Genomic DNA, 21,285 nt, shown 5'->3' with positions numbered 1-21,285 from the left:
CTGTCGCACTTACCTGTCACACTAGGCGATCCTGCGTCACTCGTCTCCACAGCAGGAAGCCGACGACGAGAAACGGTCCAGGACCTTCTCGCGCGATCAGCGGGGGAGCGGTCGGAGGCAAGTATCAGACATAGCGATATCGCTATAACGTCACAAAAACCAGTGACATTATAGCGATATCGCTTAGTGTGACAGGCCCTTAACTCAAACTTGAATGAGCCCTCGAGCTGCCTTCACACATCCATGAAAAACCAGTGTCAGTGTTTTTTTTCCAGTATGGATAAAGAAAAAAATTACAACACTTCTATACTTTGCCATGTTTAATACCCATGTCACACGGATGTCAACGTATGACATATGTACTGGAAACAGGATGTGTGAAGGAGGCCTTAGGGTCTTAGCGATCCCGACAACGATATGACCTGTAGGGATCGCTGGTGCGTCGCTAAATGATCGCTAGTAAGCTGCCAAACTGGCAGATCTCTTCAGCGACGCAGCAACGATCCAGCGCTCAAACACAGCGATGCACAGACGATGAAAAAATGGCCCAGGACATTCCTGCACGATCGGCGATATCCAGCATGGGGGCCGGTCGCTGCTGCGTGTCATATGTAGCGAGATCGCTGTTGCGTCACAAAATCAGTGACGCATTAGCGATCTTGCTATGTGAGACAGGGCCTTTAGGGTGCAGTCACACGGCCATAGAACACAGACGACGATCACATCGCAGTGCACGGACTGGTCGTGCATAGAAATACATGCTGTCACACTTGGGTCAGGAGCGCCGCCGGCCAGTCCGAGCATTGCAATGTGATAGTCATCAGTGTTAGGCTAGTTTCACACTAGTGTTCGGCAGGGCTGCGTACTTCCTCCGTTAAGCCCTGCCCACTGCCGCACCTCTTCCTTCAGCTCTGCCCACGTCGGCATGCGTCCTGCGTACCTATCTTTAACATTGGGTACGCAAGCCATGCGGATGCCTGCGCATGCGTCGTTTTGCCGCTGCGCTGAACGCAACCTGTTGCATTTTATTGCAGTCTGTGCAGCATCAAAACGATGCATGTTCCGGACATCCGCATACATTCGCATGGCCTGCGTACCCAATGTTAACGATAGGTACGCAGGCCATATGCTGACATAGGCGGAGCTGAATGTAAGAGGTGTGGCAGTGGGCGGGGCTTAACGGAGGAAGAAAGGAGGAAGTACTCATCCCTGCCGAACGCTAGTGTGAAACTAGCCTTATACGATTGGCTGACTGCGCACTTGCATAGTGAGACACAGGAGCTGAGCAGACCTTTTCAGGGCCATCTTCGGTACTCCAAATGAGCACGTTCCAATATCAATACAGCTACAGGCAGGCAAATAGATTGGGGGAAAGCAAGGATTAGGAATCCACTAACATGCAGTTTTATTACAGGATTAAGGAGAAATTACTAGTGATGAGCGAGCATGCTCAGATGCTAACAGAGTGTCTTCGGTGTGCTCGAATAATATGTTTGAGGCCCTTAGGGTATGTGCACACGCTGCGGACTCTGCAGCAGATCTGCTGCGGATTTGGCCTCTGCAGATCCGCAGCAGGTCTGCAAACAGTGTACAGTACAATGTAAGTCTATGTGACTTACAATCCACTGTGCACATGCTGCGGTTTTTTAGCTGCGGAAAAGCTGCGGTTTGCCACCTATTCCATTGTCCAGGTGTTAAACCGCAGGCCAATCCGCAGGTAAAACCGAGGGTGAATCCGCAGCATGTGCACATAGCCTTAGGCTGTTAGCTTCATCACAAGCCGGGATTGCCTAACAGCTGCGAGACATGCAGCTGAGGGCTCTCGAACATATTCTATCTTTATTATTAATCAAAAAAAAAAAGAATTAAACCCCATTTTCTAGATACTTTATATATGAGTGTAATGAGGCCCAAAAAGTGACTAACGTGCATGGCACATATGTCAGAATTATGGTACATATATACTCCATAACCCTCCATTGTGTGTCTAGTGCATGATGTGACTGTTGTGGAGGGCCAGACCAATAGGCTGAAATTAATTTGGCTCAATATTATTAACATATTCTAATTATTTTGTATTAAATACTATCACTTAATATTGAGCAGAAGTATGCCGACATTCCCCTATATACACTATGAGCCTGCACACAGCTCCTTATATACCACTAGATGGAGGCCCGATGCTATCGCATCAGGAGGGAGGTAATGTCACAATGGGGGCAGGCTTGGCAGTGTTGAGAATCTCCCCCCCCCCCCCCGTGCTCACCCACCTATCCACTCTCTCTTTCCCCATGTGCTAACTTCTTCCATCTGTGCTCTTCTTTGACCTGTCTACCCCATGTTATCCCCCTTGTCTGCTGTCTCTCTCCTTCCTGTGCTGTGTTCTCCCCACATGTGCTGTCCTGTTTGAGCAGTCTCCCCCCTCTGCTCTGTTTCTCTCACCCCTGTGTCTGACTGTGTACAGAACATGCCACAGCTCCTGGGCAGAGGAGGAAGCAAAAGACAATACTGACATTACAGCAGGAGATCGTAGAGGATACATTTTGTGAGGTAAAATATTGTTTAAAGACAGTCAGGGAAATATTTTACCTCACAAAATGAATCCCTGTGATCCCCTGCTGTAATGTCAGTATTGTCTTTTGCTTCCTCCCCTGCCCAGGAGATGTGGTATGCTCCGTACACAGTCAGACACAGACAATTTTTAAAATGAACTTTCATTCATGGTAAAACCCCTTCAATGTGACCGGCTTCCTCTGCCTGTAGACACATCGCGCAACTACCGCCGGGATCAGCTGAATGATTCACTGCACCTGCGCGGAATTAACGCAGGCGCAGTGAGACTGTGTTTCGCTGGTTGCACCGCGCAAGAGGCTGCGTGAGTGAGTGTGACTGTTAGTATGTGCGAGTGTGTGTGACTTAGTGTGTGAGTATGAGTGTTAGGCCGGGGTCACACTGGCGAGGAATACGGCCGAGTGAGAGGCGCTAAAAGCACGCATTAGACACGGACCAATGATTCTCTATGGGGTCACTCGCACCAGCCGTATATTTCTCATCCGTATTCTATGCTCCGTGCCAATCGCAGCATGTTGCGATTGTCAGCGTACTACGGCCGTAGTACGCCAATGCAAGTCTATGGGTGCGCAAAAAATACGGATTACACACGGACCACACATGTGACTTGCGAGAAATACGCACCAGGTGTCTTTTAGCAAAGCCGGCAATTCAGTGCGCTATACAGTAAACTCACACTGACAGGTTTAAGAAAGAAAGAAATAATAGATTTAGACACATAGAATAGATATATATATATATATATATATATATATATATATATATATATATATATCTATATATCTATTCTATGTGTCTATATCTATTCTTTGGTTTGTGTTATAAAACCTGTCATAGGGCTCCATTATATGTCCATTTTGCAAGCCTGCGAGAAAATCTCGCCATACGGATTACATACGGATGCTTACATGCGCAAAATACGCGACCACACCTTGATTTTGGATGACATACGGAGCACTGTTTAGGGGCCATTCATCCGTATTACGCATGTAAAATACTGACCGTATTTTGCGTCGGTTAGTGTGACCCCGGCCTTAGAGTGTGAATGTGAGTGTGTGTGAGTCTGAGTGTGTGAATGTGATTGTGTGTGGTGCGTATGGCACATAGAGTGTGTGTGGTACAACGGTGTTCCGCTGGTGGTACCGCGCAATAGGTTGGTACCAGCAGCATTTTCCATATTGAGAAACCCATCACTTGGGTGTCCCAATATGGCGGTCTGTAAACTTCCTCCACTTGGAATTTTTGGGTTACGGTGACATCTGGGCAGAACAGGAAATGAAAACATTACAAGGCAATTATATAAATGGATAAGCCCGCACACAGCACCTTATATACCATGAGCCCACATATAGCCCTCTATATTCAGTATGAGCCCCCACATAGCCTTTTATATACATAGAAACATTCCCCCGGTGTTCTCCTCTCTCCAGTACACCTCTCCGCAGTGCACAGTTGACGCAATTAAGTCACGTCATCGCACCGGCTGTCTCATGTGCTGATTGGTGGAAGATGGAACCGGCAGCACCATCCTCCACCAATGTATGTACCTCCGTCTTCATCTCGAGGATGTGAATAGCGGTGACGGCGGGTGAGAGCATGGTGCCGCCCAGGGGCCACTGCTTCAGCCATCTCTGTCCGTGGGCCAGAATGGAACAGCCAGAGGGCCGGATGTGGCCCACTGCCGTTTGTCCAGGTCTGGTCTAGTGTCATTTTTCAGCGCTCCTACTAGCCAAATGGCGCAACTTTAAACTTAAAATAATGATTCCGCCAGTCAGACTTCCTAAGTAAGCACACCAGCCTTAACATTTCTAAGAAATAAATTTAATAACATATGCAATTTTTCTAGTGAAATTTGGGAATAACAGTGTTAGGCACATTGATTTACAAACATCAACCATGATACCATCCTAATACAAGCAATGACTTGCAGCCCAAGTCCCACAGCTAATCGCTGTAATGCCTGCACTGGTCACTTCCAGCTTACCTGTGGGCATCCTTCTACAAATCAACTATTCATAAATAAAACAACTGGTTAAAACAGAGGACACGAAGTAAAGCAAAATCTTATAGTCCCTTGGGAAGATGCAATGTTCAAGGTAAGTCTGTACCCGAATAATGACAAGTCCTGCTGGAGCGCGGAAGTGTTCCCATATCCATTCAGTCACTAAGTTCTTCTTCATCGCTGAAGTACGCGCTCTTTTTGATTCTTGGCCGCCTGGAGTCACCAGATGTGGATGTTTCCCCTGCAGCTTGTCTCAATTTTATTTTTTCTTCTTCCATTCTTGCTTGCTATAATGAAAAAGAAAACATGGGAATATACAGTATTTTAATAGCGTATGCCTCCTGTAATCCACAAACTTTCCCCAAGGGCTCAGATGCCCACACTGAAATATGGATGTAAAGCATGGCACTCCTTAGCCAGCTGTAAATGCAGTTTAACAGCAATATATTTTTTCCGTGCATTAGGGGTCTGGACTAAATAGGAATAAATCCTAAAGTAAGAGTAACTAAACTATGTTTGACATTTTCATATTTAGCAGGCGCTTCAATTGCCCGCAGTTCGCTGGGGTCCAGGTCCTGAGGCCCTCAATGATTGCGCAATAGACCCCTGAGAAGTGTGTAGATGAGAGCGCACGGGGATACGGATTCAATAGGAAGCAGACTACGAAGCCTATGCCTTCATTCAATCCATACGCCGGTCTGTGTGCATGCTCAGACAAGCGGTGCGTCCTGACTGCTGAGCTGGACAATTCTCAGGGGTCTAATGTGAGATCTGTGACGTTCTCAGGATCTAGACCACCACCATTCTCAGGGCAATTCAAGTTGCTTGCCAAAAAAGAAAAGTCAGGCAGAAAGTTTTGCTCCTCTTTAAGAAACATGCTTTCTATTACAGCCTGTAATTAGACAGCAGAAAACGAGGCACGTTTCATTCTGGGGTGCAAGGAAGTCTTAAGGTGATGCTGCTCATCTCTGCTGTAGTCACCATTGTGTCACACAAGCAGTTTATTAGGTGTATTCATGCTGAGTAGACAGGTCTGTAATGTGCGATACTGGACAATACTTGTACCCTGAGACCTCTGGGAATGATTTTCTGTTATAATAATTCTCCAAAGTGGTTTTATTCCACCTAAGTTTTAATTTCTTGTGTACCGCATTTCTGGTTTGTTGCCACTAGAGACATCCTGTATTGGAAGCTGATATTCATAAATCACTTGAGAATCCAGCAGTGTTCGTACTAATGGAAGCCACAGGACCATATGTATACAATTTACACAATTGGAGTCACATGCCGACTAGTCGTGTTCACCTTCTTTCTTTAGGTCATGAGTTGAGAGAAGCTGGTCACGTTTAGTGAGCATATAACTAAAAGTATGAAAATCGCATACATGCGGTCACAGGATCACCCGCTCATGCCAGTCACAGAGTGACTGTAGACTTTGTCCCACACGTGGACAACCCCTTTAAGACTGGAGTTTTATACATTAGCCTAGATTTATGATGCAACAAAATTATTATGAGGCAGATGCCACTCAATGAATGTGGCACATCTTTTCAGTTCCCAGGTACCAACATCAGAACATGACTTTTGGGGTGTAAATGCTAGTGAATCTGTAGGGCTGTCCGAAGCCTCGCCACTTCTTGCTAGTCTCCGCCCACTCAACTTAAAAGTAGGCGGGGCTAACGTAAATGTCAGTTCGCAAACATTTGTGACTTTAATTCCAGTTTTCTGGTGCAAAGTGCTTGTTTAATTCCTCGATCGATTTATCTAATTTCCCTAAACCTGCATGGCACCCAAACCCAAAAATCTGTCTTCTGCAATGCTGCAATGTATGCAGGCTATAGCTCCGCAGGAGGCGGCTCTGTAAAGCCCCAGTCACACATAGCGATCTCGCTAGCGAGATCGCTGCTGAGTCACAAGTTTTGTGACGCAACAACGATCTCACCAGCGAGATCGCTGTTTGTGACACTGACCAGCGACAGGCCCCCCCTGCCGGGTATTGCTGATCATCCTGGAATGGCCAGGACATTTTTTGATCGCTGGTCTCCCGCTGGCCAGCACGCATCGCTGCGTGTGACAGGCGGGAGACCAGCGATCAGCGCACTGGTAACTAAGGTAAACGCAGGGTTTCTAAGCACCGGGCGCATGCCCCTTAGAAACCCGATGTGTACCTTAGTTACCAGCTCCCTGCATCACCGTGCTGGTAACTAACGTGCACAGCGACACCACTCGCTCGGCGTCGCTGGTGCCGATTGCTGGTGAAGCTGTCTGTTTGGCAGCTCACCAGCGATCCTGACAAGTTGATATCGATGTCGGGATCGCTGGTGCGTCGCTATGTGTGACGGGGCCCTAAGACTTAATCCAAAGCAAAGAACATCACATAATAGAAGTCAAATATCCCGGTCATGTAATGCCTGTACCTGGAATGCTATGGCTTGGCTGAGACTGTCAAGAGCAGGATCTTCACCTTCATCCTCACTCTGTTCTTCTTCAACTCTAGATAGTAAATGTGTGGACATGTCAGGGTTGTGTAGATAGTAACAGTACTGGTCATGGCTAAAAGGTTATTTGATTCCTTACACTTCTTCCACTTCTACCCTTCGCTTTCTTTTCTTCTCCTTTTTTTGTGGAGGTTCCCGATCTCCAAGCATATTTTTTGGACAGGCATAACTCAAGTGACCTGTGTCCTTTTATAGTTTACAAAAAACAAAAAATAAATATATACATGCACACACAAAAAAATTCAGAAGACAAATCAGTCAACCCATTATGAGGGGGTTGCACACAATTAGTGACAGCTCTTGGCTTTTACAGTTTCAAAGGCAATTCCGATACTTCTAGAGAACCTGTCTGAACGATTTTGTAATGTAAGGTAAAGCCAAGGCCCTAACAGCGCTGGTCTACAGCCTAAGACGACACTTTAGCTGAAAAATCCACTTTGTGGTTCTTCTCTAATCACCATTTGACGTTTTCTTCTAATGGGATTTAGGCGCACAGAGGCCGGACCAGTCTCAGGGTCTTCTGCTCCTGCCCGGACCCTCTGCCTGTCTCTGGTGTTTGAATGACAGGGCACTAGTTTGTGAGGGACCTGCCACCTGTTTAAATTTCATGCCATCCTTTTCACTGGCAGCAAGAGAGCAGACTGATTTAGTAGGCTGGTCGTAATTAAAATGGCGCCAAGCACCGATTGAGAACTCCGCTCGCTGACATCTCTGAAAGACGTTATTGAGCCAAAATTGCAAACTGTGTATTTCATTGAAGACCAGCCTGGAAATAAATCTGCGCTATCACCGCCCGCAGCAGGGACAGCACCAGCTCATACAGGGAATGACAAAGCACGACAGGTCTATTCAAATACCAAAGTCAGGCGCCGAAAACAGTGCAAAGTCCGGCCCCTGTGCACCTAAATCTTATCAAAAGAAAACTTCAATTGGTGACTAAAGAAGAGCCACAAAGTGGATTTTTTCACCAAATGTTTGGTTCTATATGGAATAAAAGCTCCATTACGTCATGACTTTACTATAACTTGCTAAATCGTGCTGACATGTTCTCTTTCAAGACATTTTTCCATAAACATCATTTATTACCTGCCCAAAAGGATAAGTGATAAATGTATGATTTCCGGAGATCTGGCTACTGAGACCACCACTGACCATTAGAACAGGGGGACGCAAAGACACCTGTAATATTAGAGCAGCAGTGAGCCACTCCCCACTAATAGTAAATGAGAACATACACTGTCTGAAATTGAAGAACACATGACATCACTATTGTTCTACACATCAAAAACACAAGGTACTTAATATTTCTTTATCATAAAGTGTAAAAGCCATTCAACCAAGCCAAGGTGTACCTGATACAGATGGTCCCTAAAGCCCCCTTCACACATAGCGAGATCGCTAGCGATATCGCTAAAGCGGCACCGATTTTGTGACGCAACAGCGATCTCGCTACATGTGTCACTTACCTCCAACACGGCCCTCACCTGCTGGATATCGCTGATTGCACGAGAACGGGATGGTCCATTTCTCGTCGTCAGCTTCCTGCTGGCGCTGACGAGCGACTCCATGGATGCGGGCGGAAGACGTCACCCTCGCTGCATGTGACAGGTAAGTGACGACCCCCGACCGCTGCTGCATCGCTGGTGAGATCTGCCTGTGTGGCAGCTCACTAGCGACCATTTAGCGATGCACCAGCGATCCTGACCGCGTCATATCGCTGGTCGGGATCGCTGGTGCATCGCTAAATGTAATAGGGCCTTAACTCTACTGACTAACCTCACCATGTGCCTAACGCCTAGCTGTGCATACAGATCACGAATCTTTCCCAGAAAGGTTTTAATTAGAGTTAAGTCAGATTGTATCTTTTCCCTCATATCTATGAGAGGCCTGGTAGGCTCAGGTGAGTCATTAGTTAGGAATCATCCATATTATGTCACCTTGACGTGGTTGGATGTCTATTTGATCTATAAATGTTAACCAAGTACCTCAAGCTTTTTTTTTTTTTTTTACACATATATAGCAATAGTGGTATTTACGTATTCAATAACCACATATACACAATGTACATATATTGGCCAGAGCGTTTCTGCACCCATATATTGTTTTACTACTAAAGGTGTGCAAGCCTCTTTTTTATGGGTGTTATTTGTATATCCTGATCCAGCCTCTCCCACTGTATAACCAATGACCCAAACTGAGATATACATGAACATCACTTTATGCCAACAGCATGTATTATCAATGGGGGAAGGGCAGAGAAGCATTTTCTCCAGAAGAGTGGGAATCTGCACAGTAGTACATCAATCCCTCCCGTGATCTGACAATTTCTACATTGTGCTTGGTGTCTATTTTCACTCCAACTTCGTAGAGATTTGAGAATATGATTTTATAGGATTTCCTTTTATTTCAGGATTCAAGTTTTATATACGTTGATCAGGGTGTAAAAATGGTCCTGGAAGCCAAGGGTTTATGTTCAAGTGTTCTACATTTATGAGAACACACACAATGTACCTTCATCCCCTTGCTTTTTAAATTGAGGACATTTAAAGGGAATCTATCACCAGGTTTTGACTCCTAATCTAAGAGCAGCATAATGTAGATGCAGAGAACATCACTAGAGGACGAGTAAACCAGCTGCCATGTAGTCCAACCACGCCCCCACCACTGACTGGCAGCTTTCTGCCTATGAACAGAGCACACGAAAGGCAATCAGTGGTGTTGGCAGCGTTATACAGCATTTGGAAACCTGGGAGATCTGCAACAGATTGATTTTATCCAAAATTACAGTAAGCAACCAAGTAAGTGATACATCAGGGAATCAGGGTTGTTGATCATGCTGCTCCCACGTGGGGTTGCAATAACCTGGTGACAGATTCCCTTTAAGAGACATTACAGCCATAAAGGATTTTTACAGAATGTATTATTTATCCATATACTTGTCCACTGTAAAAATAATAAAACTAGCAGCAGTTTGTGTTGACAGGCTGCAGTAGTCATACTCTGCACAAGACCAGTACAGCCATTCTCTGGGCTCGGCACCATTACCACTAAATGCAACGATTGGCTGCAGCGGTCACATGCGCTGTTGACGTCACTGCTGCAGCCTGTCAACAGAGACTGGCGAAGAAGCATAAGCTGAGGATTGCGATAGGCATGCAACCCTATAGAACAGTGAATATTTTATATGGGACAATAAAGCAAGCGTTTGTACCGCAATCCTTCCGATACGGCCATGTACTCACCCCGCATTCATAGCATCTGGACTTGTCAGTGTAGTTCCGCCTCCGGATGAACTCCGCCGCTCTCCCATTGTCGATGGCAATGCTAGCTCTTAATACTCTGCCAAAGAGCTGAGACAAGCAGAGATGCCTGTAACACCCGTGCCATGTAATAAGCACCCATGCCATGTAATAAGCACACGTAGTAAGAGCACACCTGTTTGTTGTTCAGCGCGCGGACGCAGTTCTGCGCAGGCTCCTTATCTAGGAACAGAACGAACGCAACGCCTCTGCTTCTCCGGGACTCCTTGTCCTTTAGAATAGTAACCCTAAAAGGCAGAAATACAAGCGTCGGAAGGTCCGCCAGACTTACCGTGATAATGTGTTCAGCCCTGTAGGGTCCTCTCCTCCTCCATCAATGCAGCACTCACACAAGCCAGACTGAGAGCACAGCATCACACGCTGACTAGTAGCCGTGGATGGCATTACTTACTTGACTACTTTACCATATTTTGAAAAAATCTGAAAAAAGAAAAAAAAAAAAAAAGAGAAGACGTAAAGATTTTATTTTCAAACCAGCACTTGCTTTATTAAAGGGAATCCGTCTCCTTGCTGTGCCTTATTATTAGGGCATCTATATTAATGGCCCTCCGTCAGCTCAAAAGACCCCCCATGCCCGATCCTCGACCACTGAATGAGCCCCCGCCACAGCGCAGAGGGGTAATATGACCCCACCGACACATTCTAGCACCCACGGACACCCCTTTAGCAGGGCATTGCTGTGCCACGTACATACCCTATGGAGATCGTTGTTGGTCAGCGAGAATGGCAGATTGGACACGTACACCGTACTTTTGCTAGGTGCAAGACCTCCACTCATGGTATCTGGGGACCTCCACCTGAAATAGAACGAACACACTGTTAGATGTGGCATGCATATCATTATGTAGACCACCAACCTGTTGAGTGAGAGGAGTGGCAGCGGTCTAACCAATAAGGACATCCAAAATGGCGCAAAAAACAAACCCTAGTCATCTTCAATCAAACTGTGGGTCCGTGCGCCACTTTGGGGGTCCCATCTCTACATTTAGAGAAGCAGATACCCACCACTATACACACAGGCAACGTATTACTTATCCCAGACAAAACAGAGCTAAAATGGGAAGAGAGGATAAAAAGGACTTTTTTTTTTACTTTTTTCTAAATTATGTAAAAAAAAAAAAAAAAAAAGATCTGGCCTTTTCGGCTGTAATCACACTACCCGCTTCTCCTCTGTCATAAGGAATCCTGATCATTTTGATGACAAAAGCAGCCCAGTTTGCATAGCTAGGTCAGTAATCCGGGAGCCTGAGGATCTCCTTACCCCCCCCCCCCGCCATTCCCAGACCTTTACATGAGCTGGGCTGGGGCCATGTCAATGGAGGAGCCGGGAAGTTAGGGGGTTTGCAGGCCTCCCCCATCCAGAGGTCACAGATTACTGACCCCCGGCCGATGGAGCGAGTCTTGCAAAACAATTCTAGTGCAGATTTAGTAATAAAACCTTGTGCAATCTGCAGAGCGCTCAGAACTTTTCATAAACGCCTATACGGTATTCATACTGTATTTGGAGCGAAAATCAGTTTTGCAAACTGGGTTTCATTTAAAAGAAAAAAAATTTAGCTTGGCTTTTGGTTTCCCTGCACATTCAAAACAGAGATGGCGCATCATCTTAGCGGATCTCAGAAAAAAAAGACAAAAAAAAAAAAAAAGACTGACAAGGTCAGTTAGTCGACTGAGAGAGTCTCCGTTAACTCACTCTGCAGCCAACAATAGGCAGCGCTGCACAAAGGGTATAGATGGCAAGCATGACTGAGCTGTCTAGTAGCACTATAGGAGAGGGCTGGCCCGAACACTGAAAGAAGCAAGAATGGGGTTTTCCCGTTTGATAGCCTGTAAAAAAAAAAACAAAAAACTTTTTTTTAGTTTTTACAGTAGCCATAAATAGCATATCAGTGCCAATCCGACTTACTAGGGCACGGTGCAGTAAAAAGCACAGAGCTACCTATGTAGCATGACTGCCGCAGCCACTACTAGCTGATCGGCAGCAGCGGTGCTTCCCCACCAGTCTCTTATGGTCGGGATATCAGTCATGCAGAGGATGGCCCCCTCTGCCGAGTACGTCCGACACTGTGGCTCACCAGTCTGCCTTCACACTTCCTAGGCGCCCGTCTTCATCTGCACAGATCCACCGTCCATCTCGACCTCTACCGCCCCGAGCACTGCAAGCTCTCCATGTGCAGGAGAGAACACTCCGGCTTCTTCCGTCTCCACCGCAGGAACCATTTTGAAGGAGCCTCTTCATAGTCTAAACACGACCCTGATCTCTGAAAACATGGCCGCTCATATTGTGGGGTACAACGTATGAAAGCAGTGGACGCTTTCTCTCACCCTCAGACCACTCTTTATGGGCTGTTTCCATAAGTCAGCCACTTAAAGGGGTTGTCTCCTTTCAGAAAATCTTAGCACCCAGCTGTAGTGTTGGTATCAAATATGCTGTTTTACTCACCCTCCCTGGGTCCAATGGTCAGCATCTGTCTGTCAACGTCAGAGCCCAGAGTCCGCTGTTTTTCCTCACCACCCATATGCTGCTTCTTACCTATCATGACGTCACCACCTCTTTCTTTTCCATAGAATTCTTCTCCTTTTTTTGCCCTGACAATAGGAACCACAGTGTTTCCTTAGGGGTATGTGCCTCTCTCATTAACCGTTTCTTGCACTTTGGATTGTTGTGACTCTGTGTATAATATAGTATGCTACTAGCCATAATGCTGAACATGTTCTTTGCATAAATATCATGGAAACCATATCTGATACCCAGACTTAATTATGTGTCGTACAACCTTTGTATATATTTAATTTATTTCATACATTAAGCGAATAGCCATAATGGTTTCTGTATATGAATCATGTTAATCACACTCTGTATTCTGGCTTAACCATGTGTTGTACAACTTTTGTATATACCTGATTTATTTGATACTTATATCCACTCTTTATTTTTAGTACATTGATGAAGGTCATATAGACCGAAGCGTCACTGTATGTACTGTACCTTATTAAACCACCATTTGCATTGGATTCCACATGTGTGTGCCAAGTTTATAATAAGATTTGTCACGGATTGCGGATCCTCCCTGTGCACCACAATTAGAGAGTTGTGCCATCGGTCTGCTCTTAAAGAAAAAGCCCAGTCCTGGGGATCGCCACACAGCAGGGAGATGACAATTTTAACCTGCTCCACCGAGCTCCCCGATAAGTTAGGTTTCAAAGCAAGAAATAGTTTACAATTATTCTTAAAGTTCAGAAATTTTGACCGATCCCCAGAAAACACATCAGGAGTAGGGATCTTTGGTTCTACAACAAATGATTTAGCGAGATAGGTAGAAATTCCCCGCACTTCAGCAGCGAGCTGCTCAACACGATCAGACAATTGCTTAGTCTCCATTAAAGAAAAAATCCTCCTATGGCCCCAGAAAAAAAGAGGAAAAAATATATAAAAAATTTCTGACACTTTTTTTTTTTTACAGTTCTTTCCTTCTTGCGAGTACCCTAAAGTCTACAGTTTAGGCTGGTGATTCTGTTATGAATAGGTCACCGAGGAGGATGGCAGGAATAGGCTAGGCTACCATTAAACCAGAAAGGTTGGTAACTTAGCGGATTGCAGACCCCTAATCCTAACAACACAACTAGCAGTAGCCGTGGGGCGTACCAACGATGCCCTAGACTCCTCGGCAAGGCCGGAGAACTAACTAAGCCTAAAGCAAGAAAAGTGAAATCTAAACTGCCCCGGAGAAGAACCCAAAAAAAATAGATAGCCCCCAAACATATATTGTCAGTGAGACAAGATGAGTCACAATCACAGACAGAAAATAGACTGAGCAAATAATGAGGCCCAAACTGTCTAGATAGGATAGGAAAGGAAAGACACTGTCTGCAATCACGCAAAAACCCTAAAAAATCCAACATGTCTGATGTACAAAAAACACAGAGGTCTCACGACCTCTCCCCAACTATATCAGCATTCTGGTGAAACTGGCAGCAAAGCAAAGGAGACTAACATAACAGGGGACTGATCAAACTGACACAAGCTGCAACATATGGAGCGAGGTCCAGCACAGTCCTAGCAGGGAGCACGCTGAACCCTCACAGCAAAGCAGAAAGAGGCAAAACCAGATCAGATGCAAAGGATTAGCAAATGAACAACTTAACTGAAATATGCAGCATCAGGCAGGAGACAGCAGACCTCAGAATGCACAGGAAGAACTAATCACCAGCAACAACTGAGGGAAGCCTGCTTGCTTATATCCTCCCAATCAGTAACCCCTGATTTCCAATCATCGTCGTCAGGTGGCTGACTTCTATCAACCCGGCCAGCTGCACTACCCACAATAACCACCAAAGGGAGCCCCGACTCAGAAGTTCGATCAAGAGAATTCACAACACCTAATTTTGCCAATGAAAACTGGGTAAGCTTATTGACTCGAGTATAAGTCGGGTATGCATTGTCTGCTCATCCCTGTCCTGATATGCGTGGCTCCCCCGTCGCTGTCCTGGTATGTGTGACTTCCCCCGTTGCTGTCCTGGTGTGTGTGACTTCCCCCGTTGCTGTCCTGGCATGCGTGACTTTCCCTGTCGCTGTCCTGGTATGCGTGGCTCCCCCTATCCTGTTCTGGTATGCGTGACTCCCTCGCCCTGTCCTAGTAAGCGTGACTCCCCCTGTTGCTGTCCTGGTATGCATGGCTCCCCCATTGCCGTCCTGGTATGCGTGGCTCTCCCCGTTGCTGTTCTGGTATGTGTGGCTCCCCTGTTGCTGTCCTTGTATGCATGGCTCCCCTCTAGCTGTCCTGGTATATGTGATTCCTCTGTCGCTGTCCTGGCATATGTGGATCCCCCCATCGTTGTCCTGGTACGCGTGGCTCCCCCCTGTCGCTGTCCTGGTATGGTGGCTTCCCCCGTTGCTGTCCTGGCATGAGTGGCTTCCCCCGTCGCTGTCCTAGTATGCTGCGTAGCTTCCCCAGTCGCTGTCCTGGTATACGGTATGCGTGGCTCCCCCCTTCTTGTCCTGGTATGCGTGGCTCCCCCCGTTGCTGTCCTGATATGCGTGGCTCCCCCGTTGCTGTCCTGGTATGCGTGGCTCCCCCCGTTGCTGTCCTGGTATGTGTGGCTCCCCCTAGCTGTCCTGGCATGCGTGGCTTCCCCCGTCGCTGTCCTGGTATGCGTGGCTCCCCCATGTCGCTGTCCTGGTATGGTGGCTTCCCTCGTCACTGTCCTGGTGTGCGTGGCTCCCCCTTCCTATCCTGGTATGCGTGGCTCCCCCCTAGCTGTCCTGGTATGCGTGGCTCCCCCCTCGCTGTCCTGGTATTCGTGGCTTCCCCTGTCGCTGTCCTGGTATGAGTGGCTTCCCCCCTTCTGTCCTGGTATGCATGCTTCATATTACAAAAAAACAAACAAACATCCTACTCACTATCCTCCAGCGTGTCGTCGCAGCATCTCATTCGTGCTGGCTTCCAGGAGCTCTTCCTGTGCTGAGCAAGCAATCACGTGGCACCACTCATTAAGGTAATGAATATTCATTCCACTACTTTGGGAGTGGAGACGCGTGCATATTCATTACTTTAATGAGCTGGGCCACGTGATAACTCAGCGCTGCCAGAAGCCGGAACCAATGAGATGCTGCGAGGGCACGCTGGAGGGTGAGTATGATGTCTTCTGGAAGGCGGCGACTGCAGCTGTCACTGTGCCCGCTATAAGAGAAATGAATACTCATGTCTCTTTAGCAGCAGCACAGGCTTTAGCCACAGCTACTGGCTCCTGCCTCTGTCACCCATTGCTCCATCGCTCTCCCTTCCTCACCGGCTTTCTGGGACAAATGACTCGTATATAAGCCGAGGCGTTTGTTTTCAGCCCAAAAAAATGTGCTGAAAAACTTGGTTTATACACGAGTATATACGGTAACTTTGTTCATGGGAAAACCCTTTTTAGACTCAAGACAGGGGCTATGAAGAGCACCAACAACCTTTCCCTACGTAGGAAGATGGGCGTGGAACCGCATGAGGGAAATGTAGCAGACCTTGGGAATAGTGCAGAATGGGGAATCCTTAGAGCTAATAGGACCTGTTAAAGTAGGGATAGTCTGCTCAGCTCCAATTCGAAATGTCCTTAATACAGTGGGACAGTCCCAGATTTAGGTCTACGCCCTGAAGTCTTGGGTGCCTGCTGAATGTTCCTCACTGCCAGCGCCCCTCTGACATCTCCTCCTGCCAGGGTAGAATGTGCTGGATTATTTATCCATTATTATGTTCTTCAAAAGTTGGGAGGTATGCTTATTCAAACCTGTAAGGAAATTAACTGCCCACAATGATGTCAGCTCTGATGCCTAGAACCTATGGGCTAAGGAGAAAAAGAACTGGACTGTTGCTCAGTGGTCCAAGGTGTTGTTTTCAGATGAAAGTACATTTTGCATTTCATTTGGAAATCAAGGTCCCAGAGTCTGGAGCAGTGGTTCCCAAACACCAGTCCTCACGGACCCCAACAGGTCATGTTTTCAGGATTTCCTTAGTATTTCACAGGTGATGGAAGTATCATCAAGGCATCAGGAATTCTCTCACATGTGTAACACTATGGAAATCCTGAAAAACATGACCTGTTGGGGTCCGTGAGGACTGGAGTTTGGGAACCAGTGGTCTGGAGAAAGAGTGGAGAGACAGACAATCCAAGCTGCCTGAGATCTAGTGTGAAGTTTCCACAATCAGTGATGGTTTCGGGAGCCATGTCATCTGCTGGTATAGGTCCACTGTGTTTATCAAGACCAAAGTCAGAACAAGCCATCTACCTGGGAATTTTAGAGCACTTCATGCTTCCCTCTGCTGACAAACTTATTGAAGATGGAAATTAAATTCTCCAGCAGGACTTGGCACCTGTCCACACTGCCAAAAGTTCCAATACCTGGTTTACAAACAACAGTATCACTGTGCTTGATTGGCCAGCAAACTTGCCTGACCTCAACCTAATAGAGAATCTATGGAGTATTGTCAAGAGAAAGTTGAGACACCAGACCCAACAATGCAGACGAGCTGAAGGCTGCTATCAAAGCAACCTAGGCTTCCATAACACCTCAGCAGTGCCACAGACTGATCCAGGTGCAGACACTGACAGCTTTGGTGTGACGGACTCAGCTTCTGCTGAGCCGATTTTTTGAGTGGACCCTCTGGTTCGTGGCACCCACCCATCGAGGGCGAGCTGACCTTGTGAGGAACCACCCCCTATACAGGGAGTGTCAGGGGCAAGACCAAGGGGGTGAGCCACCAGGACTGCTATGTACGTAAAGTAACATAAAATTAGAGTAAAAAGTAAAAAAATAAAAAACTAAGTGAACGCCAAAATAATACCTGTATAATCAAGTGTTCCATTCTTAAATGTTCTAAAGAACAAAACAAAAAGAAGAATTCTAAGTATCAAAAATAAATAAAGATATAGCCCAGGAAAGTAAAAGGAGAATGCCATAAACAGACCTGTATTAAATGAAAACACTAAGTACAGGGGACCACGCCGTCGTCTTGGTAGGAAGGAATGTGTACCAAACGGGGAGGAGGTTAGTTTATTTAAGCCACAAAAATCACAACAATAGACTGCAGCTGTGAATTGAATGATCACACATGTGTTAGCGCAACTAGCGCATGCGCTGTCTGCCTAGCAGGACGGAAGTGGGGAAGAAGATGAGGAGGTGTGGCAAAGCGACTCATTATACCTATGTGTCACGTTATTATGTTAACCGCGCATGCGCGGTGTAGCTAATCGGACGGAAGTGGGAAAGGGAGAAATACAGGAAGTGTGGCAGAGACTAAAAGACGTGGGCGCATAGCGCTATCACATCTAAAACCATAGATATAACATACTAATGGTACTCATATCACTTGCGCAATATATTTCAGATAAAGTATGGCATATAAGCAAAGATAATAGGGAAATATGACATCTCTGTCAATATAGTGAAGAAATATAAAAAAAAAAAAATAGGGGAAAAAAAGGGACAAAGAAAAAAACGGAAAAAATATAGACGATAGATCTATTATGAATAATTATTCAATACCTTGTTACAGCATATTATTAAGTCTGAAAAAAAGAAAAAATGAATGCATACGCATATATATACATATGGACATACCACAATATATAAATATATCTTTATTTCTATATATAATCGAATAAAAAAAACACAATAAATGTATATATACACACATATACATACACATATATATATATATACACACATACATATATACACACATACACCCAAACATAAATCAACATGTATACACAAAAATATATACCCGTATAAAATACACGCATATATCTGTGTGCCAAATAATATATCCTAACCTAAAAAGGAATAAAGGTTAAACACCTACACCAAGATCAGCATAATTCTATAATAAAAAAGATCAATAGAAAACTTCATATTCTCTATTAAGGCCATGGGTTTCTAATGTCTGGAGAACAAAAATCCAATAAGCTTCTCTCTCCTTTAACTTTAGTATCCTATTTCCACCCCTTCTGGCCTGTGGTACATGCTCTAACACTTGATACCGGAGTTGGGAAATGTTCTGGTTATGAGAAATAAAATGTGCCGGAATAGGTAACAAAGTTCTCTTACAACGAATAGTCGATTTATGTTGTGAAATACGGTCCCGGATATGTTGCGTAGTTTCCCCAACATATCCGAGACCGCATGGACATTTAATCAAATAAACAACATAAGTAGAGTCACAGCTAAAGTAATCCCTAATTGGGAAGATCTTTCCTGATCTAGGATGACTAAAAGTATCTCCTTTCATGATGTTAGAACACTGTAAACAGTGTAGACAAGGGAATGTCCCTTTGCGTTGAGATCTAATACATTTTTGTTTATTGGCCGTCCGTGTACTACCAACATCAGCTCTCACCAAAAGATTACGTAAGTTGGGAGATTTCTTATGACAAATCAGAGGTAAATCTTGAAAATCTGGAATAGAGGGATAGGATTCGGAAAGAACAGGCCAATGTTGGCGAATAATTTTATGAATCAAATACATAAAGGGATGGTATGTATTCACAAAGGCAACCCTCTTCATCTTGATGGTAGGTTTAGGTTCTGACACTAAAGATTGTGTCAAAAGGGAATCAGGGTATCCTCGGGATATAAATTTTGATTTCATTTCACTAAAACTAAGACTCCGTTTAGATACATCAGAAACAATCCTATCAACTCTAAGAAGCTGTGATTTAGGAAGAGATCTCTTAATATGCTTAGGGTGACAACTGGTGAAGTGCAAGAGACTGTTTCTATCCGTCGGTTTCACAAAAAGATCTGTAGAAAGAGAACCAAACAGACTCGAGATCGTACTGCATAGTGAAGGACAAACCATCAATCTTCGTATTAATATCCTGAAAAAACGTTTCCAGAGAAAACAAATCTCCTGACCAAATGAAAAAAATATCTATATACCTCTTCCAAAGTATAACATACTGTTGGAAGAGGCAATGGGAATAAACAAAATCTAATTCGAATTCCGCCATAGAAATATTGGCGTAAGGGGGCACTACATTCGACCCCATAGCCGTACCGCTTACTTGAATAAAAAATTTATCCTCAAAAAGGAAAACATTTTTTGTGAGAACAATCGTTAGAATAGAGATACAAAAAGTTTTAACATCATCCGAAAAATTAGTGTTACTGTCCAAAACATTTTTAACCTCTTGAATACCTCTCATATGGTCAATGCAGGTGTACAAACTCGTTACATTAAGAATAACAAGATAACAATTCTTAGGAACCCCATTAAGTGCCCTTATACTGGATAAGAAATGTGACGTATCCCTTAACCATGAGGGAATAAATTATTTATGTTGACAAAAAAATATATATATATAATTTGACTAATGAATCAATTTTGTATGACAATGAAAATTTTCCCAACATATTTTGTTGATTATATGTTATGGTTATTCTTTTCTTATAGATAAACCCTTGATAAAGGCTTAGTTTAGCCGAAACGTTGGGGACTCTGTATTTTTCATGTTCCATGTTAATAAATATTTTTCTGCAAAATTAAAAAATTTTGTGCCTCAGGTTGTTTATGAATATATTACTCTTTTTCCTGGTGGCTTGGTTAGCTTTCCCCATTGTCTATAATTACTGGCAACGACCGACAGGATCCAGGCGTCAGGCTGCAGTCATCTGGTTCCGGATCTCTGGCAGGGGTCGGCAGGTTTCGGGTACCCAGCAGGCAAGCCAAGGTTCAAGGCAGGGTGCGTGCTAGGGGCCACGCCAGGGTTCGAGGCAGGGTGCGTGCTAGGAGCCACGCCAGGTTTCGAGGCAGGGTGCATGCTAGGAGCCACGCCAGGGTTCAAGGCAGGAGACACGCCTCACTGGCCAGTGCACACGGCTGAGACACAAGCAAACGGCACGACTAAGACACAGGAGGCGGGCAAGGGGCAATCTGTCACATATGCCTGTCCTGTGTGACACGACCCGAAGGCCGGTAACTAAAACAACAAGACTGACACGTGACACTGTCCTGTGTGATGCGACCAACAGGTCGGTACTGAAACAACAAGACAAGGGGAAGGGAAAACCAGACAAGGAAAAGACAAGGCAAGGAGCGGAACCTAGGTAGAAGCACAGAGTGGGGTCAGAGAGAGTAGAGGAAAGGAGAGTGCACCAGGAGGCACCACAAAGCAAGGCAGAAAACAGAGCTAGCAGCGGAGCGTAGGCCGAAGCCCAGAGCCAGGTCAAGGAAGAACCTTGAGACTAGCCTGGAAATGTGCTGGAGAAGCACCATAGGTCAGAGAGCAGAAATGGTACGTGTTCCAGGAGGCACAACATAGAACCAGGCAGAGAACAGGGCTAGCAGCGGAGCGTAGGCCGAAGCCCAGAGCTGGGTCAAGGAAGAACCTTGAGACTAGCCTGGAAATGTGC

General features: G+C 45.4%; 1 protein-coding gene across 2 annotated transcripts; it reads right to left on the bottom strand.

The window, feature by feature from the left end:
• Positions 1–4,370: 4,370 nt before the first annotated feature.
• Positions 4,371–12,678, bottom strand: ZCRB1 (zinc finger CCHC-type and RNA binding motif containing 1). 2 transcript variants are annotated; one of them, XM_073573254.1, is made up of 8 exons: positions 12,467–12,678; positions 11,086–11,188; positions 10,783–10,811; positions 10,507–10,618; positions 10,314–10,421; positions 7,151–7,257; positions 6,991–7,066; positions 4,371–4,860 (listed from the first exon to the last, which is right to left on the bottom strand). In XM_073573254.1, the coding sequence occupies exons 1-8, from the start codon at positions 12,628–12,630 to the stop codon at positions 4,729–4,731; spliced, it is 831 nt and encodes a 276-aa protein (XP_073429355.1). In that variant the 5' UTR covers positions 12,631–12,678; the 3' UTR covers positions 4,371–4,728. The 2 variants fall into 2 exon arrangements, with proteins under 2 accessions (XP_073429355.1, XP_073429356.1); XM_073573255.1 differs by lacking the exon at positions 12,467–12,678 and adding an exon at positions 12,298–12,460.
• Between the last annotated feature and the right edge of the window lie 8,607 nt (positions 12,679–21,285).

This window comes from Dendrobates tinctorius, unplaced genomic scaffold (genome assembly GCF_039654945.1).
Source record: "Dendrobates tinctorius isolate UK_male_01 unplaced genomic scaffold, ASM3965494v1 ptg000035l, whole genome shotgun sequence".
Classification (NCBI taxonomy): Eukaryota; Metazoa; Chordata; class Amphibia; order Anura; family Dendrobatidae; genus Dendrobates; species Dendrobates tinctorius.
This window is presented reverse-complemented; position numbering and strand designations above follow the sequence as displayed.

What these genes read in the sequence shown, in the direction of transcription:
- ZCRB1 (XM_073573254.1), bottom strand. Translation starts at nt 12,630, where the DNA reads ATGAAGAGGCTCCTTCAAAATGGTTCCTGCGGTGGAGACGGAAGAAGC. An exon ending in GCGCGCTGAACAACAAACAG is followed by an intron (nt 10,422 to 10,506) that starts GTGTGCTCTTAC and finishes TGCTTGTCTCAG; the next exon opens with CTCTTTGGCAGAGTATTAAG. An exon ending in CCAGATGCTATGAATGCGGG is followed by an intron (nt 7,258 to 10,313) that starts GTGAGTACATGG and finishes AAACTATAAAAG; the next exon opens with GACACAGGTCACTTGAGTTA.